Source organism: Botryllus schlosseri, chromosome 8 (genome assembly GCF_051294905.1).
Source record: "Botryllus schlosseri isolate E-star chromosome 8, Bs_hap1, whole genome shotgun sequence".
NCBI lineage: Eukaryota > Metazoa > Chordata > Ascidiacea > Stolidobranchia > Styelidae > Botryllus > Botryllus schlosseri.
The window spans coordinates 28,094,200-28,121,070 of record NC_137243.1 but is presented as its reverse complement, the minus strand read 5'-3'; the positions used below and the strand labels follow the sequence as shown (position 1 = coordinate 28,121,070).

The following is a 26,871-nucleotide window of genomic DNA, read 5'->3' as shown; positions in this document are numbered from 1 at the left end:
CTGGCATGTCATGAATATGAAGGAACAAATCACGTGTATGTGCATCACGGCGTTGCCACATTCGCTGTCAATTCTCAGGTATAATTATCCCGACAACGTCCGTCTCAGTAAGTTAGATTCTCGACATTAATGGTAATGACCATTCTCGGTAATGTCCATTCTCGGTATTATCCATTCTCGGTAATGACCATTCTCGGTAATGTCCATTCTCGGTAATGACCATTCTCGGTAATGATCATGCTCGGTAATGTCCATTCTCGGTAGTGTCCATTCTCGGTAATGTCCATTCTCTGTGGTGTCAATTCTCGGTAATGTCCATTCTCTGGTGTGTCAATTCTCGGTAACGTCCATTCTCGGTGATGTCAATTCTCGGTAGTGCCCATTCTCTGTGGTGTCCATTCTCGGTAATGTCCATTCTCTGTGGTGTCAATTCTCGGTAGTGTCCATTCGCTGTGGTGTCAATTCTCGGTAGTGTCCATTCTCTGTGGTGTCCATTCTCGGTAATGTCCATTCTCTGTGGTGTCCATTCTCGGTAGTGTCCATTCTCTGTGGTGTCAATTCTCGGTAGTGTCCATTCTCTGTGGTGTCCATTCTCGGTAATGTCAATTCTCTGTGGTGTCCATTCTCGGTAATGTCAATTCTCTGTGGTGTCCATTCTCGGTAGTGTCCATTCTCTGTGGTGTCAATTCTCGGTAGTGTCCATTCTCTGCGGTGTCCATTCTCGGTAATGTCAATTCTCTGTGGTGTCCATTCTCGGTAATGTCCATCCTCGGTTGTGTCAATTATCGGTAATGTCCATTCTCTGTGGTGTCCATTCTCGGTAATGACCATTCTCTGTGGTGACCATGCTCGGTAATGTCCGTTCTCGGTAATGGTTTTCTCGGTATTGGTATAGACCCAATAATGGCCCTTGTGTGGTTGCGATTGTTCAGAACAATGCCGATTTTCAAACTTTGAGGTGTATTTCAAGGGGGTTCCATTACCCTGATTAGATTTTATTGTATATTTTCGGAATTAGTGCGACAGTAGCTTTCAAATAAGATCAACTTTATTGAATTTAAGCATGCGGGTCGTCAGCTATGGGATTAGCATTTATGTTGCGTTCAGATTGCTGAGCAATAATTACCTCCGGGCAAGCAAGCGTGACGACAGGGGTTGTGTTGTGAACAGTGATGAATTTTTTTCTTAGTACAAAAGGATGTGATGATATCGACAACAAGCATGAGATAGGCTACGACGTTCCGTCAATAAAATATTACCAGGAATACGCAGATAATACAACACTCATTCGCACACTTTTCGAAAAAAAATCATAAATTCTAAATGAGACACACAGACCAGCATATGCAACTTTGAAAGCGCTCTAACACCTATATAGTTGATATAGAATCACATGCGATCACTACAATGGAACTATAGAGATTGTAGGATGGAGTGACTACTGATTTAAATGCCCAATTGATATTCATCCGTGACATATTTTGTTGGCGTGATTTTGCAGTAACTATCTTGTTAAAATGAATATTTATGGTATTATTGCAAGTAATACTTCTATTATTTGATATTGTAGTAGTATTAGTGCATATTCACACAGAAATACTCATAACAATTAAACTACACTATTTACACTGCGCGCAATAATTTTCTAACTCCCTTTAGATCGCACACGCTCCGCTTTGCGTAGTTAACAACCCATTGTTACGAGCACGACTATCAATCCCATATGGAATTCAGACAGTGAAAGTTGGAGAAGTTGTTGATAATAACGCATATTTGTCGATGGGAATGGGTCGGCATATAGCAGGTTGAATAGTTATAAAGGAATGTGATACATATTGGATGTCTTAATATGGTCATATAAGTGTAGGCTGATCTTGGATACTTGCGTGACGGACTTGCGTTTTATCTCGTGAATCTGCCATGTATTTTAACTTGCCGACGAGAAAATAGAAGTCATTATTACCGCATTCAATACAGTTGATCGTATAGGCTAGCTAGCTGTTGCCTCCTTCGATTATATCTGCTAGCGGACATTGCTGTGATACTATCTAGAATCAGTGAGCCATCTTCTTGCACCGTGCCGGTATTGTAATTATTATTTGAGTAGCGCAACGGAAATAAAGTTCTGAATGTTATGCTTGCATAGAAGTTTTGATTCCTTTATAACCGATACTAAACGTGATACTTATGGCCGAATAATCATAGTGGGAGGATTGGGAGTAAATCGACCAGGAGGAATTTCCCAATGCTTTGAAAAAATGGATGAGTGGAGTGGAATCAGTTGTGTCGTATGTGGCATATTTCCCGCCGTGAGGGAACTCAAGAAGTATGGGAAAGTGTATAAGTTCCTGTCACCAACTGAGCAAATTGACATCGACCGAGTAATGGACATTTCGAAGATTGCTTGCCACAATTGTCATTCTATTTCCAAGTGTGGAACACGGCTTGAGGAATTGGATTTGAATCTTGTTGTTCCACTTGTCAGACCCTTGAATGCTGTGTTCTGTGACATTGGTACTGATGGCATATCTACTTGTGATATCAAATCTGGAATATTTTCGTGCCTCACTGTCACTGGCAACTCTTTTCTTGGAAAACGGATCTTCCTTTCTTTCCATATGAATAAACATATCAGTTGGAATCGTTTGGTGCATTGGTTTCTTCATCTGAGTGAGAGATACCACGCATACCTTTATGAATGTACTAGGCCTACATCTTTCAGGCAAATTTTGCTTAGACAGAGCTCCCACTTTGAGTTGCTTTCTGGTTTTCAGCTGAATGATATCACACTCCTCAAAATGATTCTCGCAGATCTCGGCTCTATTGTAAATTGCTCTGTTAATTGGGTTGAAGTTGAGACAGCTGCTAGCTTACGTCTGGCAACGTATTGATACGCGGATTATTCACATAGCTACATCCAGGCATAGCGCAGTTGTTGACCATAATTGCGGTTCTATTATTTTTATCTGCGTAAGACGCGAAATGTACAACGGGATATAAGGCAATGCGATGTAGCCTAGTGAACAGAAAGGAAGATGTCAAAACGAATAAGTGCAATCTTCCAATATAACATCCACCTCGGCCTAATGCCCGATGAAACAGTGTACGATATTGATCTTTCGGAAGTGATAATCTTTCCTTCGCTCTTTTTCATTCGCTTTCCGTGTAGGCTATCCGTTTTTTCATCGGTTGCTTTTGCACAGAAAATAGTTTAGGCAGTTTTGTAACGGTATCATCGGCTTTCAACGGCCACTCAATTATTACCGCATAAAACCTTATCGATTATAGCATTGTTACGAGTTTACGGGATTCGAACATATAGTCGGCCGCGGAGAGCGTATCGCGGAATAAGGCATTGCGGGGAATTGATTTCTGACGAGTTCTGGGCCGAAGAAAGTTGTGAAATTTTTTTAGTGAGAACATATTGATGCTTCCTCGTAACATGCAAAATTTTAAACGTCTACCTCGAATATTTCCACCCTCTTTTGGCGGTCAAATTCGTCCATGTATTTCCGAAATCGCCTATACTTTTACATGTAAAATAGGACAATCAAACTTTCGCGAACGGAATTTGACTACGCAAAGTCAAGCGTCACCGATCTAAACTGAGAACAATGAGTCGTCGTTCCATCCTACAATCTCTATAATCGAGCCAACCATGGAATTATCGATGAGTTGTATAATTGTACCGTCATAATAGGGCTGCAATGATTCGAAGAAAAAGTCTTTACTTCGTTTCATGCTCCAGATGAATCAACTCATTAACGAAAAATTGCTGCCCAATACCTGAGCGAACTTCATGGAATTCATCTTACTCTGTTATATTACTTCACTTCTCAAGATTTGTTTGTCGTTGCTTGTTTAGCTATGGGTAGTTAGTCAATTTGGGAGAGATGAATTAAGAAACTTATCTCGCAGAAGAACAGCAACAGGTTTACGAAACGCCCCGTATTTTTAAGACAAGGTTTCCACAAAAATGGATGAGCTATGGCGGTTTTCTTCCCAATCCTATTCCGCCATAGATGCAAAATAAGTCATGATTTTATTGCCATGTGCATCTTCATGACTATGTGCACATAGCTATTTCGTTTTAATTGATAGCTATCGCATTGCCTATTCTGCAGGATATATATCTGTACTGCAATCGACGTCGCAAGTTACTGATCGATGTCAATGCAATAATATGACGGAGCCGTAGTTCGCTTGCGCAACGTGTGATATCGTGCTATCATCTATTGGACGTTAATGAAAGGCGGCTTTTGCAACATGCTGACCTGATTAATTCGACTTGACTAATTCATTCGGTTATTGCGAGCTACCGCGAAATTGCAACTCTCCTAGGGTCTCGTTGTGCGTCAAAACAAAATAGCATGCAGCGCGAAGTAAATTATCGCTACATAGCCATATTCTGGCATCGATGTCGCTTGCTACAGTGTATACTGTATAAACGGCGTATACATACAAGTACAGTTGTACCCCATCTAGACAATAATTTACCGTCCACCTTTCTCGTCATTTACTGTGAATAAAGTTGTTGCGCGTTATGTATAGAGCTGTTCACAATGAATCAAGTAGCATCTATAATGATTCAGTCGAAGAGTGAGAGACGATGTTTTTCAATCCAGAAATTGTACGCTACTTGCCACCAAGAGTTAATTATTTATCAACAGGAATTATAGCTGCAATCGTATTTTCACTATGGAAGCCTGTAAACCTCGATTGATAATTGTCACAAAGTGCAATGAAATTGGTATGGTCGACTGAATAACAATTTACCCTTAATATGATATAGAAGCAGGGCTGTGGAGTCGGAGTCGGTGGAGTCGGACGTAGTTTGGCTAATTTTTCGCCTAATGGAGTCGGAGTCGGAGTTCCAAAATTTTTTAGCACGCCTTGGAGTCGGAGTCGTGAAAACTACAGTGGCTGGAGTCGGAGTCGTGGGAAAGATACTGACTGGAGTCGGGTCGGAGTTTGTGAAAATGACACTGACTCCGACTCCGACTCCGACTTCGACTACTTTATTATGATAATTGCTGTTTACGATTGTCAATTCATTGTTTTCCCTGATTTTCGTTTTGCGCCATTTAATCGTTGTACCAATGTAATTATTAGTGATCTTCTTCATCGCGTCGTTTCAGTTGGAGTATATAAAGCGTCGGTTGGAACATTTTCAGTTGGATATTTTTGATGACGCTTACTTAATTGTAAATCCTGCTCGGTACTCACTACGTTCGGACAATACATTGCTTCAGTATTTAACATTGGAGTGCCAGACAGTTGAATTGCAACAGTTTGTGTCAATATATCTCAAAATTAGAAAGGCTTCTGCGCCTGGAAATCGGCAATCAAAGCCGCGCAGAAACAATTTACAATTAAGTATCACCGATTGAAGAAGGATTCCTAGCAAGCGTGTACGCTATATTCAAGACGGCGTTGTGCTTGGGACCTTCAACATAACGGACGATTCATTCGTAGGATTCAACAACCGAAGTTTGTTTGAGAGGATCGGAGCAGTTCAAATTACTTAGTGTTCACAATTCAGCGATATGTCTCTTCATCATTCGCCGTCTGACGGAAAACCGCAATTGCAATGTGCTGCCACATTTAAGGTTATCTCGAAGATGACTGTAGAAGAGCTTCGCAACGAACTCTCTAGTTTAAATGAGCCGATCTCGGGGACGAAAGCCGTTCTTGTCGAAAGATTGAAGAAAGCGCGTGAAGCGAAGGTACAAGAAAAGTTGGACAGATCTGAAACCTCGAACCATTCAGCAGCGCTCAATCAATCAGCCACTGCTTCACCTCTTTTCTCCCCGCCTAAGCAAAGTGCGTCAAGTGACATGATGCTTCTCTTAACTATGATGCAACAACAGCAGGAAGCTGCGTTGACTATGATGCAGCAGCAGCAGGAAGCCGCAGAACGAAGATTTCAGCTTCAACAGGAAGCCTCTGAAAAGCGATTTCTATTACAACTGGAAGAATCGCGTGAAAGAGCAAAAGAAGAACGGCACAACCTTACAGCGTTCATGGGAGACGTGAAGAAGACAGCCGAAGAAAAGGAGAAATCTTCAACTAGCTCGGAATCGAATCCACCCGAAGTGATTTTGAAACGCTTCCGTCGAATGCATAAGGAACTTCTGGAGCTTTTACAGACTCTTGACCTGAAATGCACCAACTCGCATTCAATCGAAGAGATTCAGGTGTACGTAAGGTCCGCGGAACTGTCTATGGCTGATCTGAAATCGTACGTCGATTCGAAGATAGATTCGTTGGAGGAAGATGATACAGAATCTGAAATATCGAAGGGCTTCAGAGAATCGTCACAAGTTTATTTAGCGACAATCCCAGTCGCAAAAACCCGGCTTAACGAACTGATATCTTTAGATAAAGCAGACAAAGCAGCCGGAAGTTTGCCAAGCGGAGTGACTCCCCCTTCGTTCTACGGCGATGTCCTCAGCTTTCCCACGTTCTGGGAGTCCTTCGAACCTCTCGTTCACAACAACCCTAAGGTGAGTAAGTTCTACAAGATGACTTATCTCAAAAATTCTATGAAGGGTTCCGCCTCGGGTGTACTCAACGGTTTCCCATCGATCGCAAGCAACTATGAAGCCGCAATTGATGCAATATTGAAGAGATATGGCCGCAGTCAAGTTATCGTCCGCAGCCATATTAAGGATCTCTTGGATGGACGGAAAGTTGATTGCGAAATCGGTAAAGTACGTGGTTTGCTTGATCGAGCAACTGCCAAGAGAACAGTTCTCTCACAGCACGATATTAACTGGGATCAAATATTCACCCAGGTGCTCGAATCTCAGTTGCCGGCCAAATTGCATGAGCGCTGGATGCGCAAAATTAGTCCTTTGTTGGAAACTGATGAAGTAGCCACTTCTGATTTGTTTTTCGATTTTCTCGCCACAGAGATAGCAACGATGGAGACGATCAAAAACGCCAGTCATAGGCCAACGGACGACAAATCGGAGAAGCAATCGAAGACCAAGCAGAGCGACAATCAATTCTCTGCACAGTCATTAGTGACTCAATCAGTTCCCTTGCTGCCGTGTCCATATTGCAGTAATGCTCACCGTCTTGAAACCTGTAAACAATTTCTCCAATTATCGGCGGAAAAGCGCATGGCAGATTTAATCTCTAAACCCGGTCAAGCATGTTTCAGATGCCTCGCTACTAAGGGAGAAAACGGACATCCGAAGCATTTTTACCAATGTAAATCCCGATGCGCTGTGGCGAATTGTGGTCAACCTCATCACGAGCTTTTACACGTCGGCAAGACACCTCAACGTACCAAGGCGATGGTTTCGACAATTCCAATGGCGACCAGTCTTCGCGACAGCGAGATTCTCACCATGCTTCCTACAGCGCAGGCTGAGATTGCTCACTCTGGTAAAAGTAAGCGTGTCCGAGTTGCGTTTGATTCTCTGTCTCAGAAAAGTTTCATCACTGGTAGAGTAGCAGAGTACCTCAATCTTCCTACTATTCAAAGTGATTTATTGAATGTTAGTGGCTTTGGAGGTTCATCAGCTTCAAACATCATGGATCTTGTACAGTTCAAATTATCGCCTTTATATCAAAATAATGATCCAGTTACAATTCAGGCGTATGTCCAACAGGGGATAATTTGTACACCATTGGACCGGACCGTGTTGAGATCAGATCAAGTCACTCACCTCGATGGATTGCAACTGGCGGATCCTCTACCCCGGGACGAAGGTACAGTGGACGTTTTAATTGGTGGACGTTACTACTTCTCCTTGATGCAAGGGCCAGTGATTTGTCCAAAAATTCCAGAGACCGCTCCGTTTGCCATTGAGACCATTTTCGGATGGGTTTTAGCTGGGCCTTACTCGCGAAATTCGACTGCTTTTGACATTCCCTCAAATTGCCTACTTACTAAAATTTCTATGAACGTCTCTGAGCCAGATTTAGGTTCGTGGAAGGAGTTGGACAGGAAACTCGAACGGTTTTGGAGTCAAGATTCAATTGGGCTCGTGGATATTGATGCTGTTTACACGGCTAAGGAAACCGATGCAATTGAACAATTTAACAGGTCAGTAACATTCGATGGCGAAAAATATTCAGTCTCTCTACCATTCAAGAGGGATGCAATCGCATTGAAATCCAATTATAAAGAGGCTTATTCACGTCTAATGGCTATTGAGAAATCCCTGCGTAGAAAGCCCGATAGATTGGAAAGTTACGATCGCGCAATCATGGAGTACCAGTCCAATGGTTTTGCACGAAAATTAAGTCAAGACGAGATGGCAGTAATTCAATCCCTTCCGCATTATTTTGTTCCTCACCACCCCGTGTTTCGTGAGGATAGTTGTTCAACAAAATTGCGGGTCGTTTTCGACGCAAGTGCTAAAACTGAGAACGGTCACTCATTAAACGATTGTCTATTGAAAGGTTCAAATCTGCTACCAGATATCGGTCAGGTATTGCTACGATTTCGCACTCATCGAGTAGCATTGAATGGTGATATTCGCAAAATGTTTTGTCAAACGGCCATTGCACCTGACCATCAACGGTACCAGTTGTATCTTTGGAGAAATTGCGACCCACAAAGGGCACCTGACGTTTACGTTATGGAACGGGTCATGTTTGGCGTTTCGTCCAGCCCATTTCTTGCGATACAAACTATTCATCACCATGCTAATTCGGCTACAATGGTAGAGAAATTCGCTCACAACTTTGCAGAACTAATTAAGAAAAACATGTACGTGGACGATATCCATATTGGTGGAGATGGCGTGGATGATGTTGCCAAACAACAGCGGGATTTGGTTGATTTTTTTGAGAGCGGTGGCTGGACGTTGGTTAAATTTGCATCCAACAGTCGAGAATTAATGGATCGCATTCCCGCGGGAGCGCGATTACCCAATTGTGATTTAGATCTCGGCGACAACAATTTAGGTGAAGCTTCGTCTCTTGGATTGAAGTGGTGTACTACCGATGACACGCTGTACTGCAACGTCAAGCCTAAGATGTGCGAACAGGAAACCAACGTCACGAAGCGAACCATGCTCAGCAAACTGAGTCAAATATATGATGTTTTTGGCTTCTTTTCAGCTTATGTCGTACGTGCCAAAATATTGCTGCAAGAGGTTTGGAAGAAACGATACGAATGGGACGAACCAGTGGATGACGACATAGCTATGAAGTTCCGACAGTGGATTGATGACCTGGTTGTGCTCAATTCAATCAAGATTCCTCGGTATATTTTCTCTCGATTAAGATCAGTAAAAGATGTGCAGCTTCACGGATTTGCCGACGCTTCCGAACAAGCATATGGAGCTGTTGTGTACGTGCGAGCAGAAGATGATCAAGGTAACGTTCATATTCAATACTTGATCGCTAAAACCCGAGTAGCCCCGTTGAAATCCGTTTCGGTTGCTAGACTTGAGTTGATGGCTGCTCATAGTTTAGCGAAATTGGTCAAATATGTCCTTAACGCATGGGATTCGCACGTCGAATGTGATCAGATTCATTTGTGGGTTGATTCCGAAATAACGCTTGCTTGGATCGCTAAGCCAAGCTCCCACTGGAAGACATTCGTTCGCAATCGCGTGCAAGAAATTCACGATCTTGTTTCACCCGACGTTTGGAGATACTGTCCCGGTGTCGATAACCCTGCGGATATGCACAGTCGAGGGGTGAGTCTTAAATTTATCAAAGACAGTTCAAAGTATTGGTTTGGACCTTCTTGGCTCTCGGAAGGCAGTTCGAATTGGCCGAAGAAATCAAAGTTAGAACATTCCCTTGATGACGGGAAATTCGAGATTGCCGCAAAGCACGTGCTACTAATGAAAACTGAGACTTCAATTCCGTTCTATGAAAGCAAGTTTAGCAGTTACTCGAAAATTGTTCGCGTTACAGCTAGAATTCTGCGATGGAAGAATCGTGATTTTGACAAACTTGATCCAGATTGCGAAAATAACTTCATAGGGCCCAATGAATTCAAATTGGCGGAGGCGCACCTGTTTCGTTTGATACAAAGGTCCCGATTTGCTGCTTCATTTGAACAGTTGGAGGTTAGTAAAAATGTTCCAACCACGTGTCCCTTCCGAGACATGGATCCACGGCTCGATACTGAACTCGCGGTAATTGTCGCTGGCAATCGTCTGTGTATGTCAGACTTGTCTGATCGTGCAAAAGCTCCCATTATTCTTCCAGCCAAGGAACCACTAATTGACAAATTGATCTTGCATGTACACGAGGCAGCCGCTCATTCACCACAAGATACGACGATCGCCATTCTACGTGAACGTTTTCACATCATTCACATTCGCAATGAAGTCCGTCGAGTTTTGCGCCAATGCGTGGTGTGTAGACATCACAACACGAAACATCTGCACCAAAAAATGGGTGTTCTTCCCCCGGAACGCGTTTGCATTTCACCCGCCTTTTCACAGGTCGGTTTAGATTTTACAGGGCCTATTTACGTGAAGTCCTGTGGCGACCGGATGAAAAAGGCTTACATTTGTCTGTTTACGTGCCCTCATAGCAGGATGATTCATCTCGAACTCACGAACGACATGACAACGGAGGAATTCTTAGCGGCTCTACAACGCATGATCAACAGGCGAGGTTGGTGCAATGAAATCATTTGTGATAATCAGTTAACATTCAAGAAAGCTGAGAAGTTGCTGACGATATCAACGCGCGCCTCGCTCCGGAAAAAGTTGGAAGGCGAAGCTTTGCAAAGGTTTCTCACTGATAATGGGATCGTCTGGCAATACATCACAGAGCGAGCACCTCATCGTGGCGCCTTCTACGAACGGATGAATAGGTCGATAAAGGAGCCTCTACGAAAAGTTCTCGGTAAGGCCAAATTGACATTCTCTGAGCTGTATACTGTGTTAACAGATATTGAATGTGCCATGAATCAACGTCCGTTGACTTATCTGGGATCCGACCCGAGGAACGAACAAGCGATTACACCCGCACATCTCGCTCTCGGTCGTCCGTTACGTCACCTCCCGAATTTCCCGGTCAAGTCTACTGTGAACGTTTCAAAACGGTTTCGCTACCTTCAGACCTTGCTGAAACACTTCTGGGCTAGATGGACCAAGGAGTATTTGCCAACACTACTCCGCAGAAGTAAATGGACTACAGAGCATTCCGTTCCAGAAACCGGAGACGTCTGTCTTATTGCCGACGAAGGGTATTCACGCTCGAACTGGAAGACCGGAAAAGTAGTCGATGCGTGCAGGAGTAGAGACGGTCTCGTCCGAACGCTTAAGTTGAAAACAGCGCGTGGATTGGTCACGAGACCAATCCAGAAACTCCATTTGTTGGAGAAGTCGGTTGTTGGCTGAGATCAGCCAAGGGGAGGAGTGTTTACGATTGTCAATTCATTGTTTTCCCTGATTTTCGTTTTGCGCCATTTAATCGTTGTACCAATGTAATTATTAGTGATCTTCTTCATCGCGTCGTTTCAGTTGGAGTATATAAAGCGTCGGTTGGAACATTTTCAGTTGGATATTTTTGATGACGCTTACTTAATTGTAAATCCTGCTCGGTACTCACTACGTTCGGACAATACATTGCTTCAGTATTTAACATTGGAGTGCCAGACAGTTGAATTGCAACAGTTTGTGTCAATATATCTCAAAATTAGAAAGGCTTCTGCGCCTGGAAATCGGCAATCAAAGCCGCGCAGAAACAATTGCTTTCCAAGTTATCTTCAAATCACTAATAATAACAAAAATAGAATTTTTATGTAACATCAATCACTGTTATTAGTAACGATATTAATAAAATTGGACATTACTTACCAATTGCAACTCAGTTCCATAGCGGAAAAATTGATGCATATTTTTGGAATTATACCATGATACTGTGACAAGGTGAATACATAGTCTGGTTTTGTAAGATTGATGTAAAAATAACCAAACGCTGCTTCCCACTTAACAAAATTAAAAATATTTGTAGTGCAGCTCAGCTGCTTGGGTCGATTAAGAAAGACTGCAAGTCCTAGTCCTTGAATAGGCCTACTTGACTAAGTGCATGTAGACTAGACATATGCGATTTGACTACTTCCTAAATTCATTTTTTGAACAAAGTTAATAGTAGTGAGAGTGTGATTGCTTGTAACCAGCACCGTAACTGCCGCTACCCAAACCCCCCAATTGGGGGGGGGCGAGCTCGAAGGGGGCCCAAAATTATTTCGTGAATTAGCATAAATCATAGAGTATTTTTTGAAAATTTATGCAATTTTTTGGGCGCTGAGCGCGAATTCAAGTAGCCATTAATCTTTATTATTGGGTATTGGGTAGGGTTGTCCAAAATTTGATAAATTTCGAAAATGCTGCGTTGTAATGTCTTATTCTATAGATTATTGATTAAAAACATCAACAAGCCTGAAAGAAGCTCTCGGGAACGTCGTTAAGATTTCTTACAAAGCGTTTTAAAGTAGCCGTCTGCATGTGGGCGGGGAATCGATGAAGTGGGCGGGCAATCACGAACCTAGAATTTTGATTGGTTGGAACCTGTAATAATAAGCTACTGATTGGCTGAAATACTGATTTTGTGATCATTGCTGGTCACGATTTCGTTCTACTCTGTTGTGTTGGTTTGCAGCCATTTCTGTTCGTGGCATTGGCGATATGGTAAATTGACGTTGTTAATGCTGCCATCGACAACAGCATAACGATCCAGTAATATATTTTTTACCTGAACACTGTGTATAACAGTTTTGTTACTTCTTGCACAGGAGCTTGGCCAATTAAGATAAGATTGAACTAGATGCATGCATCGTGCTACCTTCGAGCCTTCTAAAACATACCAGTTGACAACGACTGTAACTCATAAATTGCAAACCAGTAGTCAATTTCTCCTTATGGCTTGTTATGGTAAGTCGACGTCTCTCTCTAAAACGAACGCATATTACACTTTTTATTCAAGATTTAACAAAGGCAAAAATGCTATTTACAAAAGGCATCATTAAAAAGTATATCGCAGGGTCAGTGTTGCAGATCACTGGCCTTTGATAAGAGTAGACTTCCTGCTGTCTCCAAAAATCTTCCTATGCTGTTCCACAGCTTGAAGCAAACTGTCTCTTTGCTGTTCATTGTCAGTCAAGATTGCAGCATAGTCTGTGCTTAGCTTGACACCTCTTTCTGCGGCATCATTAACGACTTTGACAGAAGTAACGTAGCAATTCATTTTATTGAATGAATCTGAAAAGTGCCAATCATCAACCGGTTGACGCAGCCAATCCCCAGAGCATTCAAAAACTTCAAATATGTACCACGACTGGGGCCCAATAAGTTCAGACAACGTACTGTCCTTGTTGATCTGTATAGTTGCATTCAATGAGGGTGGGCCCCTTCTGAAACTGGAAGTTCGCTCTACTTGCAGGAGCGCCTTTGCCATATTTTCCCGGGTTTCCTTGCTTTCCGTCGGTGAAAACAAGGCGTATACAGCGGTTTCCTCAACAATATACCAGTCGTGCTTCAAAAGCTTTCGTGAAGCAGCTGTGGAAACTTGCTCATCATATTCCTTATAACTCAACATGTGCTGAACGAATCTCAAGTCATTACCAGCTGCATCACGACCAATGCTTGAATCCACCCACGCAGGGATATAAAAGAGAACCAAAAATAAATTGAAGCGGCGCAGCAGTTCAACTTCTTCAGATTTGTAATGTAATTGGTCGGCCCACATGAACATCTTTTGAGCATACAGAATTGTACCCATCCATCTCGCATGGTGTGCTGCACCAGGTTTGTGATGACGTATATCTTCATCTGCACCGAGAAGAGCAAGAGCATTAGTCACACATTGCTTGTAGTCATCCCGTGTGAAAAAATCTTTTCTGTTCAACAGTAGCTTGAACTTATCAACTATCATTGCAGCTCGTTCAGCAAAACATAGAGGAATAGTCAGAGTCTTGAATTGCTGTTCCCTGTCAAGACTGCTCCAGTTCCTTTTAAGGTGGGCAAACCATGCATTCTCTGGTCCAGTTGTGGCCTTTCCAAATAAAGATTTCCAAACGTCTTTCACTACCAGCTCATACACATGGTGCCGACATGCATGGTAGAACACCTTCCTTCCTAGAAGGTCTTCAAGAATCTTTGCTGCACCCTTCTTCCAGCCGCTGTTGCTTGCTGTAGTGTCAAAAACCAAAGCTGTTACAGCATCTTTTATATTCCAACTTTCAATTATGTTGAAAGTGGTTTCTGCTTGCGTCTGAGCTGCAGCATTTTGCATCTTTTGAATGCCAAGTAGTTTTCCTTCTGAGTATTGAGGATGACAAGATAGGACAATTGACAGAGCCTCATACCGATTTCCTAATCTATCCTCTGTGAGCTTTCCATCCCAATGAATAGCAACATGTTGAGGTTTATTTTCTGCAAATTTTTCTGAAATATCCTTGGAAATTTCAAGACGATTTGTTTCCCTGGCTCTCTTTGTCGAAGATCTTGACAGAGAGAACATTGCTATGTCACCGCCACAAGCCGTAATAAATGCTCCGATCAGCATTGTTGCCTTGTTGTCTGTTAGTTGCAATCGATCCAGAGCTTGGGACACATGGGTATTATTCATAATATTTTTAGGTGCCATCAGCTTAATGGCTGTCGAGGTGCCAAGACCAACATCAGCATCATAATCAGAACTTGAACTCAAACTATCACCCTCTTTTGAAGATGAAGAAGATGCTAAAACAACATAGTCATCACTTGAGTCATGTTGAATGTTTTTAACAGTTCTATCCGCCATGGTTGCTGTTTTCTTTTCGATGTCTTTAGCGAGAATCTTGTCTCTTCCCAACATTATGCATTTGCGAGATTGCTGTTGATCTTCATAGAATGCAATGTCTTCGAGCTTTCTATCATGTGATAGATAAATGTCATTTTGTATTATTGCTATCGCATCTGTACTTCCAATATCCCACAACTTGTCCAAATCTTCCGTGAATTTTTTCCTCTTACCCTTGGGATCACTTTCCCGTTTCATGGTCGCCTTCAGAAAAATATATTTTTTGTTCAGTTTTTCAAGTAATTTCACCGCATTTCCTTTAAGTATTGTGGCAATTCTCGCCATTTGCCACACTGTCATGACATCATGAACCACCACATTACATAGCTCACGAGTAGGGGTTGACTGAGTGCAATGGTCTTTCAGATGCAGAAAGTAACTCATTACTTCTCGCAAGGTTGGTAATCTCGAGCCACAGATGTAATCGCAAGCATATCCGACCAAGTAATGCTCAGATCGAGATCTTGTTCTTCTCTGTGGCAAGTGCACAGTCTTCCGCCGTTTTGCCTCTGCCATGACAGTAATATTTTTGCCTTCATCATAAATTACAGCTACGCCTAAAACATTTAAGTAACAAGTGTTACATTACGACTATTAACTCACCAACCCACAATGCCCTTGTACATAACCACAACCACTACTAACAAAATCGACCTCATCAGAACAGAAAATGCTGCTGCAACTAAAACATTGAGCAAGGAACAAGTGTTGCATTACAACTATTGATGCATCAACCCACAATGCGCTTTACAAATTCCCGTCTCTACTAACAGACTCGACCTCCGCAAAACAGAAACTACTGCTACAACTGATACATTCGAAGAACCACTGTTACATTACTACTATTGACTCATCAAACCACAACACGCTTTTACAGTATTACAGCCGTCACCAACAGACTCAGCAGCAGCAAAACCTACTCCTTCTGTCAAACACGGTGAAGCACCCAAATCAGAGCTGACAGCCGCCGTCATCATTGAAGCATAACCGATTACCCAATCAAGAATCGTGGTTTCGTCATTGCCCGCCTAGTTGCAATTTCGCCGTCGGTGGCCCGCCCACTCTTTGGCAGCTACTTTCAAACGCTTTGTAAGAAATCTGAACGACGTTCCTGAGAGCTTCTTTCAGGCTTGTTGATGTTTTTAATCAACAATCTATAGAATAAGACATTACAACGCAGCATTTTCGAAATTTTTCAAATTTTGGACAACCCTAGTATTGGGCCATTACCGCGCCACGACCCACCAAGAAATACAATCAAGTTTTAGGCCATATAACATGCGACTCCAAGAAGTGCGCCAAAACGATCGGCGGCGAGAAAACCTTGGCCGAAAAGGTCTATGTCCTTATGCTGACCGAAGACTTCGTTATATATACAAAATACATTTAGGTTTAATTGTCCATAGGCGCCTGAATGACTGGCGCCGAATGTTCCTGTCTTTGCAATCTGAACCTCACAAGACAAATACCATCCCGCTGGGAAATATTTAATGCCAGTGAAGAAATAACAATTTGAAATTGTGCGCGTGTCTTAGTTTAGAAGCCTACGTTTGGGCGATTCTATATTTTTTGATATAGCAGACTGGAAGTCACGAAATAACATCATGTAACCAGGGCTTTGGAGCCGGAGCCCGGAGCCGGAGCCCCGGAGCCGTGTATTTTCACCGGAGCTGGAGCCCGTTATTTGAGGAGTAGCTCCGGCTCCGACGTATTTCATAAGATGCTGTTATATATATGCAACAACCACATCTGCTTATTTATCATAATTGAACAGCAGGCCTGAATTTTAATGCTGTGCACAGCAATGGCATAGACTCACATAGAGTAAAGTGCGTTCTAGTGCAACTATGATGTTATCGACAATTGACAAGTATTCATTATGACGTCACAAGCCGGCACGGCGGCACCTATGTCTTCGTTGCTGCATCGGATGTTACTGACGTCTGACAGACTCTAGATTACTATATATATTGATATCTATATAGACCAGGAATGGCCAACCTTTTCGGCTAAAGGGGCACATGCAATTGACAAACGAGTGCGCGGTCCACTAGCCGCGCCAAGCGGGTAAAATTTTCAAAGTTTATAAATAAACTAGGTCAATAATATTATTACTTGAGTATATTGCGGGTCTACTGTATACCGTCCGCTAGGCTCAGTTTACAAGGACACGACTATTTGGCGTCTGGCCACATCGATATCGAAGGTCTCCGATAATATGCGACAATCATTTTGTGCCTACATTTCACCGTCGACGATCTTTATGCAAGCGCAAGCGCGAATACAGTTAGACTTAATCGGGTAAATTATAGGCGTTTTTTTATTTTCAGTAGGGGGTAGGTTACCAAGCAAGAAATCGTGTGACAATTAAACACGCGAAGCGTGAAGAAACATTTCACTACTATTTTAGTTTATTGTAATGTACGACAATTTACTGAAAATGTGACTGGACCCGGGATCTGCCAATGCGTCGGAACTGTTATTTTTGTCATCAACATCCTATGTGTCGCAGCCAGACTCGTAAATTTTAGTTGGCATTGCAAGTTCACAATCTGAGCAATTCATTTTCGATAGTTTAATAGGAAATTACCTCGCGGGCCACGCAAAACCCTCTCGCGTGCCACATTTGGGCCGCGGGTTGGCCACCCCTGATATAGACTGGCCCATTCGATAATTTCAGAGCCCGAGCCGTAGCTGGAGCCGGAGCAGTGGAAATATTGCGGCTCCGGAGCTGGAGCCGGAGCTAATGTGTGATAGAAGATAGCTCCGGAGCCGGAGCTGGAGCAGTTTAAATTTACGGCTGCTCCAAAGCCCTGCATGTAACGAAGTCATATCAACGGGTCCGCCAGCTCGAAGATGTTTAATTATTATTTACGGGCCCTCCCGTTTTCAAGACACTTCACTCAACTCTACCGGTAAATCTAATTACGTGAGTAGAGAGGACAATAAATTGATAGCATAATATATATGCAATCGCCGATCTGATTGACCGATTTTATCACAAACTATCGAAAATTTCCGCGCCTCGCGCTGGCTCACAATACATTACAGATGATTTCGTGACAAACGCGAACAACGTGATTGAGGGGTCGTTTCATCACCCTATGAGAGCCCATGACCCACGTTTAGGGGGGCCTGACGAGGTGCTGTTTCGTTCCTGCCAACGGGTATACGCCCGAAGATGTTTAATTATTATTGAGTGGTTCTACCTTTTTAAACACACCTCACTCAGCTCTACCGGCAAATCTGATTACGTGAGCAGAGAGAAGATAAAAATTGATAACAATATATATTAGGCTTACCATATTTTGGAAATCTAAAAAGAGGACACTTTTTCAGAAATTTTCAACTTGCAAAACCGGATTAGAATTCCCAAAAACCGGTGAATCTTTCCCACTTTGCGATCGGTTGACTAAAAAAAAAAAGGTCATCTTTTCGCTCAGAGCTAAAATCACCGTGGTAAGCCGAATATATACGCAATTCTCGATCATACTGACCGATTCAGTCATGAATTCTAGAAATTTCCCGCGCTTTGCACGCTTAGGCGACAAAAGCTGATTCACTAAACAGACTCCCAACAAACGAAGTGCTGTTACGGCCCTGCTTGTAACTCATACACAAGAGCTACACTTTTATCTACATTTTAATTATACAGGATTTGATAATGTTTCACGTTTGAATGATTCATACATATTAACCAATTAGGGTATTAAAGAGTCCATGTTATGAAAACTTATAATATACGACAAAAGGAAGTATAAATATTTAGAAATGCATTTTTCCATGTTAATTGCATAGTGATTAAATCGAGCTGAGCCACAATGAAACAATTTTCCATGCCATCGTTAATCATATGTTTCACGTGTTCAATGATTATATGATAGTCATTTAATCGTCACTGTAGCATATCATTTTCGAAGTAAATTGATAATACACTAATACTGTCGGAGTCGGAGTCGGAGTTCTCTTAAGAAAATAGCCAGAGTCGGAGCTGGAGTTGGAGTAGGTACGTTTAAAGATTCAGGAGTCAGATTCGGAGTTGGAGTCGGTATATTGAAAATGTGTGGAGTCCGTGGTAAAATTTACCGACTCCACAGCCCTGTATAGAAGTGGCATTATTTTATTCGTGGTCGCATAAAACGTACATGGTTGGGCACGTCTACGGTAGTGGTCAGACATCGAACAATTTTCACCATGATCACCCATAAACGATTCTCATGAATGTACAATTTATAAATATCAAAATAATTTTCTTTTTGCTTCAGGATTAGGGACGATTGGATTAGGGGTATGAGGTGAGCGATATTAGGGTTGATGGTGAGGGATATTAGTGTTGGACTTGGGGGTTGGAGTTAGGGCTCCCTAAGATTAGGACTGGGGTGAGCGGTATGATACTCCCATTCCTACTTTTGGGATACCCTAATCCACCTCCAACCCCGAACCCTAACCTAATATCAGTCGCCTCTAACCCGAATCTTGCGATACCCTAACCCCAACTGTAACCCAAACCCGCCTACAACCCGAAATCCGTCACCCCAACCCTAAGCCCCCAATCCGAATGCGAAAAATAATTTATATTAACATTTATAAAATTTCGACGTGTTCATGAGAAACATTTATTGGTGATCACAGTGAACGTTGTTCGATGTCTGACCACTATCGAAGAGGCGTCCATAGTTGAACTCCACACATGCTTTCCTGTTACGACGTCATATTGAGTGAGACTGGCATACTCGAATCGACTCGAAACCTAATACTCGATTCACTCAGACACTCGGTTTTGTCCAGCCAATTGTTATGTACAATATCTGCATCAATTTTGCGAATGCCATAATTGCCATGGAACTGACAACCGGCGAAAAGTCTGTTAGAATTCCACTAGCTACGTTATAGCAATCGATCAATATCGTGTAGGGTTTACATTCGCCCTTGTTTCTTGCTAACCGATTCGCCTAAGTGGGGTCCAGTAAAGGCGGGCCTGGGTAATAGTCGGCAGCAAGAATCATAATAAATAATAGCGGCTCCGTGTGGACGGGCCATTGTAGTCGAACAATCTGGAAAACTAAAATCAACAACCGGGGACTCTCGTGGAAGCAGTCGGGTCATCTATATGTAAACGTCCGTTGCGTGAGTTCATGTTGATAGTGATACATAAGTTGTACTAGTTTGTGTATGTGCTTCGTGTGAGTAGTAATGCATTCATATTTGTGTCAAAGTTTCTAACTTGGGTTAAGTTTGTGCTGGGCGTGATGGACACGTATATATGAAACCTGGCAGGAGCTTACAATCGAACAAGATAACGAAATCACGACGATTTCCAATGGAGTCTCGGAACTTTTACGTGTTTCTGTGCATGCCTCAATATGTCATACGTCGATGTACACATGAACATATTGTCATCCGTCTATTACCGACAGGGATCATTACAAAGTTTCCTCCCTGTTTCCAACCATTGATAACTATATTTCCCGGGCACAATCCAAAGAAAGCCATGTCATCAGCATACGTATCCGCCTGTTTCCCCTATGCGAATTTCTACATCTAGAATATCTTAATGCATTGTGCATGCCTGCGTCTGCGCGTCCACGAAAGCAATGTCTGACCAGGTCTCATCGAACTTAGTGCACTTGAGTACGACCAACGGTCAGCAATCCGAGCCTATAAACAGGATTTCGCTCTTTGTACGTTTGATCTCCGTTGATACGAAGTTGGTATACTACGAAATCGACAGTCCGTGCAAGTTTGTGCAGATTTGGGATTTAGCCACTCCATATCAGCACCCACGCCATAGGATTGATAATAAAAACGAACAGCAGATAGGCTTTGATCAGTTTTTGGGAAGGCAAATATATCTCGTCATGGTGCAGAATTTTGATCGGTATTGTTTCGTCATAAGATTACGTCAAATTCAATATCATGCGCTTTTGATTGAGTGCAAGTGTAAAAATTACATATTATGTAAACATCACGTCGTGTACATCACAAGAGCTTTCCAATTATCCCCGACATAGATTTGACGTCACCAGCGATATGTTGATATGACACTTTGAAATCACCATCCACACACGTCGAAATTTCTACGCTGTTACGTGAGACTGTCTGAAACATGAACTCCGACTGTTGCAGTACCAATTCTGACTCATGCTACGTGTCATTACGTTAACAAAACATCGGTGCGCCTACTGGCATGCTGACATAAATAGCGAAATCATGGATGGAGCGAGACATTCGGCATAGATAAAGTTGGGACAGGCGCTACCATTCCAAATGAAGAAGATCAGACAAAAGATATACAACGCGCAAAGGTTCGCTCTATACCTTTGCAGCGAGAATATCGCCAAGAGAGATCGGCAAATATGGTCTAGAAGGCATGAAGATTTCATTAATCGCCACACAAACGGTTTGAATGAATGGGATATAATCGATGACGCCGAAATATCGTATTCAGAGGAGCCAGAGTCGTCAAACTCCTACGATACGCACGATCTTAGTGACACAGTTGAAAGCTCCATCATCACCCAAGACAGTTTCAAATCATTATCCGAACATTTCCCGCCGTCCACGTACTACAAAAAGCTCCATCTCATTTACCGGAGCTCGAAAGACGGATACAGCTTGTCGACCCTATACCGTATGGTTTCAACTTGGACTGAATATCAAAACGATGGAATGCCGGACTACTCAATGCCGTGTGTGTTGGTCGTGAAAGATACGCACGGTCACTGCTTCGGAGCGTATTGCACACATCTGTTTCAGAACACGTCAAAGAGTTTCGTAGGAACTGGAGAAACGAAACTGTTTAAAATGGAGCCACGTTTTCAAGTATATACTTGGACGGGTGCGAATCATTACTTCCTCAACTGCGGCGAAGATTACATTCTCATCGGAGGTTCGGAAAAGCGAGGATTTGGGCTTATGATTGACAAACAGTTATTGCACGGAAGGAGTATGAAATGCGAAACATTTTGTAATGACATTTTGTCCGAAGGCGAAGATTTTACTATAGCCGACGTTGAGGTGTGGGGTATCGCCCAATAATAATGATGGTTACCTTCATGCCCTTCGGGTATCACGTAGATCCAAGTACATGCAACCTATGTATGGGTGGTGAAATTCTGTTCGAATTGTCGGGGGATATAGATTCTCTCGCAATGGCAATGTGTCAACTGTGGTCGTTACATTTCACTCCTAAAGGCGTAAGTATTATATATATGTTCACTCATTCATAACTCAATTCATTCATATATGTATGGCACTCCTACACATTAATACATGATCGACTTATGCAACGTTGACGAAGCTTTGCCGAAACTAAGTAATATGTGCGTCTTTGTGTGGGATATGAAAATTTAAAACTTCATTTGTTACCTTCTGTACGCACCATCTTGAAGTTTCTTTTGAAATCAACTATTAACGCTATTTTCGTGTCTTGTTTCGTAATTTTTCGCAACACGATGCAGGTGATGTGCAATCACGTTGGGCATTGTTGGTGGAATCAGCGGAGGACGTTGTTCTATTACGGACACATATTTGATATTTCATGCTCTTATTATTACTGTGTATTTGTATGATGCAATGCTGTCGCAATGCCTTTATATTTTTTTAATAAAGCGAGACCTTGTGAAGGAAGTAAAATTCAATCCAAATGATCTTGTATGTTGCAATTGATGTCAATAAGTCATAGAATCGCAAGTTAGTTGTCGCTCTTAAGGTGGATATTGCTGATTGATATGTATTGATATAACAGCACGAAACCTCATTTCTATACCGGGTGAGTATTTATATATGGATTATGGTTCTTAGTCACATCGGCGTTGTGCAACTATAACATAAGTGTTGTAAGTATATACGTTCGCTTAGCCTATATTCCATGATGTAGTTGCCTTTCGGTTATGATAACATATATTCAATCACTGGTAAAAAGTGCAGGAGTTTCCGAGTCGCGATACTATGTTAATAGGCACATGGCAGTGTTGGGATCAAGTCACTACCTTCGAGTCACGAGTCATCTAGAGTCATTGCATATTTTGACTCGAGTCAAAGCAAGTCAATCGATTTTCAAAGGTGACCCGAATCAAGTCACTGTTTTTTTTTTGAGGTGACTCGAGTCAAGTCACGAGTCAAGTCACAATTCAAGTCAAATAGAATTTTCGAAGTATGAGTGATGATGCAAAGTCATTACATTTTGCTTAAGCGGGTGGCGGACAGATTAATTAGCCCTTTATCTTGAATCAAATAACGAATATAAAGTTGAATATACATGCAAAAAGGTGTTGTATCGCTCACGCACACGAAGAACTGCTAATAATATAGGCCTATATATGAGTATGTATGAGCCAATATAGATGATCGAATACGAAGCCTCGAGAAGTTTAACAAATTGATGTGGTACATACACAACCCATCTACACATCGTTGAAAATATAAACGCATAAACTCTATATTCGTTCGATTTAAATCATACAAGAGTGTTGGCAAAGGTGAACAATGCGTAATCTAAGCACTGAGCCGTCCAAGAAACAAATATACGTTTCTATTTGATTAATCTATTACCACTACGACAACGTAAGCTGTGATCGTTTCGTTTGCGGTCAATTTATTTGTGATGTAACAATGGAGGATCAGTGAAACGTACAATCAGCGAATGACTGGTTGCTCTCACAAGTGACACCGGTCTATCGCGAACAACCCGAATGTACATAAGATAGGGTGATTTATTCGATAACGTTTATTTATTGACTTGATTGACTCGTAAATTTTGCTCCGAGTCACGAGTCAATCCACGTTTCTGAAGCGCCGTGTCAAGTCAAGTCATTTTTGCAAAGTGACTCGAGTCAAGTCAAGTCAAGTCAAGTCATGACTAGAGTCATCCTAGTACTGGCACAGTGTTCAGTTATGCTGCATAGTCTTCCAATAATTCTACTGCCAATTGGAGTGAATGCATTGAAGTAGGTCATGCTCCACCGTCTCTGTTACGTTATGCATATCGTACACATGCCGTCGACTAGGTAACCAATTATATTTAAGTGACCGATCACCGATCACTGTATTCAGTTTGCATTCCCCAGTATATTCTATTTCTTATTGGGGGAATAAACTAATTCTACTTGACGAACTGAATATAACGAAAATTAAGTAAGTAGATTACTAAATATTACGAAAAAGAATTAGAGAACATCAGATATACTTGAGTAAGTACCAGAAGTAGAGGAAAACTACTTGCGTACTTCCAAAAAGTAGCAGTGCTTCGTTACTGACCACCTCTGGATTTGGTGGCATCATTTTGTTATCATTTGACTGGTGTACCCGGAAAGCGATCAAAATGATTGAATACACCCCGCGAGCCAAATTGAGTTTCCTGCTTCAAAAGCACACACCTGAAAAGTCTAGCGAGTGTGAGAAAGCTTTCCGTACCACACTGACATTCTTCTATAGCATATTTGATTCATTTCCACACCTCCTCAGGATAAGTCAACTCATTACCTTGTTGTGTAAATTTCAGTAGTATTTATTATTACTAATCTTATTACTATTATCAAAGACAGAATGTTCCGAGGCTGGCGAGTCTACATAACGGTTACCATGACAGTGATGCGTTGCATATCGAAGGAGTCAAAATCGCGAGTTTTGACGCATATAATGCGATAATAGCACGGCGTTCAAATTAGAGATTCAATCAAAACTGCCCGACCCATCAAATGCAGCCACTTCCAATGATTGATCGGTCACGGACAATAGAAAAGGAAGATACGTTTTCGATAAGATCAAGATTTTTGACAAGCAATCAATCACCACATTTGATGCCCAGAGCGGGCATCGCCAGCTCATGAATAAGGTATAGATATAGCTCTTGATAGTTGTAGGCAAACACATACGAAATACACATTTTCTATTCGATAGCTCAGATTGTACCGAGAAAAATAAATGTTGCTGAGATCGCTACATTTTAATATACGGTGGACCGGGCGCACAGTCGCACAATGACAAGCATCGTATTTGCAGTAAGTCGTAATCATGATTCTGGTTGGTTTATTCATTGAAATACAATTAGAATACATTAGCCCATGTTTACAATGCCCATTGGAATGGTCATTTGAGCGACTCCTGTCCACGCAATCACTGTACTGGGAACGTGATGTTATGCGCAGGTTCCAGGAAGTTCTTAGTCGCAGCTTCATATCGCAGTATCTGCATCATTAGTAACGGTATATCTAAATTTCCATGTATAATACATATCAGTTCAGTTTATTAGGAATTTTCCATCGATTTAGAACAGCATAAGACTGCCATATAATGCGAAGATAGGAAGGTGACGAAACGAATTGGAGTAGTCTTTGAATCAGACACTCACCTGGGTCTATAGGCGATGTAGAGAGTAAGCATGCACACTGCACATTGCACACTGAATGAAAAATAAAAGAAGGCAAAGACAAAAAGAAAAGCGACAAAATGAAATAAAATAAGGGATATCTGGCGTAGAAGACAAACCCTTTTAATTTTGAAATGTCCATACGAAACGCAAGGATATTTGTCATGTGATGATGTAATTTATGTTATTACGACTCTGTGACATGCTGATATGACTTGGTGCAATCAAACACATGTATAAGTTTTGTTTGGAATTCTCCATTACATCACGAGAGTCCCCTTGACTCGTCACGATCATATGGTGCTGTAGAAAGAAAAGTACATGCACAGTGTGATGTCACGAGTCGGATTATTATATAACATTATGCTATAGTAACTAAGAAAACGGTGGGCCATACACATTTGATTAGACCCATCATTACCAGCTGAATGTGTCACAGAACTGAATTACCTTCGTAATGATATACATTGGGCATAATCGATGAAATTTGGTCCCGTCTTCTAGGGTTACGGATAATGACTGATATATAAACGTCTTGATAAAAGTTCTTCGCGACTTTTTAAGAATGACATATATCCTATATACATATACGATATGGCTATATCGTTTATTTATGGTCACGTAATCAAGCCGGCCCAACTAAATGCTGATATATAATTATATAATTCGACGAGAGTCTTGAAGGTAAATAACTGCTATATACGATAGAATAATATATTGATATTGAAATGAACCCGAATATTTTCTGCTGGCACCCATCAGGGTTAATCGTCAGGTAACTAGTATAGTGAATTAAAAATATAATTATATATCAACAATCACGTCACTGGGATTAAAATTCGAGTAATCGAGCCGAATAGATGGCTTAAGCTTAATGTACTATTTTGAGAATATACACGAAAATTTTTTGTCGGCACATACTAATACCTTATTGTTATTAGAATAATATACTTGTAGATTGTCTTTAATTGAGGACTACTCATGTTGAAGTAATATCGTGTGATGTGTTACCAGCCGTCGCATTGAATGACACATGCTGCGGCAGTATAGAAATTTAAATATAGCTTGGAAAGTCCCTAAACAAGTTACTGTTAAATAGTTTTGCACCAGTTACCAGCGTATTTTAGTCGGACGACCTTGATATAACTATACGGTGTTATACATGAAGATGGTTTTTCACAATGAAGAAGAATACAGTACCAAGTTTCGTTTCCGCTATATCCAAATAACTGCGACACAAATAATATTGTAATACTTTCTCTCGATTCATCGAGGTAAACTCTACTAAAGATTCGTGTTTCGGCTTCGTTAGGGCCATTGTCGCTTAAAAGTACTCTTATACAAAATTGACTGTATCGACACCGATCAATACGAACATGGCAAAGTACTTACACCGTGTACTGAAGGCTTCAATCAATTTATAGATAATGCCACGAACCGTATGACTTGGTTGAGTCAATACACAAACGAACTCAAGTTGATTCGGGTTATTTTAAGTTAACAAATAATGACTCAAGTCAAGTCCAGTCAACGTAAAATTGTGACTCGAGTCGAGTCATCAGTCGAGTTATTAAAACCCTGCTATTACAATTGTCTTCAGGTGGACATATTGGAATGCTATCTCTGGTCAAGAGAAATATGCTCCATCAGCACGCGATTATGAATTGCAGATCGTAATTGTCCGCATTTATCGAGCAGTGTCACGGAAAAAACATGAAGAAACCCTT

At 41.6% G+C, this 26,871-nt stretch overlaps 1 protein-coding gene across 1 annotated transcript; it reads left to right on the top strand.

Moving 5' to 3' along the window:
• Window positions 1-5,546: 5,546 nt before the first annotated feature.
• On the top strand, window positions 5,547-11,330 carry LOC145444382 (uncharacterized). The gene has a single exon (XM_080322348.1). It carries the CDS (start codon window positions 5,547-5,549, stop codon window positions 11,328-11,330), a length of 5,784 nt encoding a protein of 1,927 aa, XP_080178474.1.
• Window positions 11,331-26,871: the final 15,541 nt, after the last annotated feature.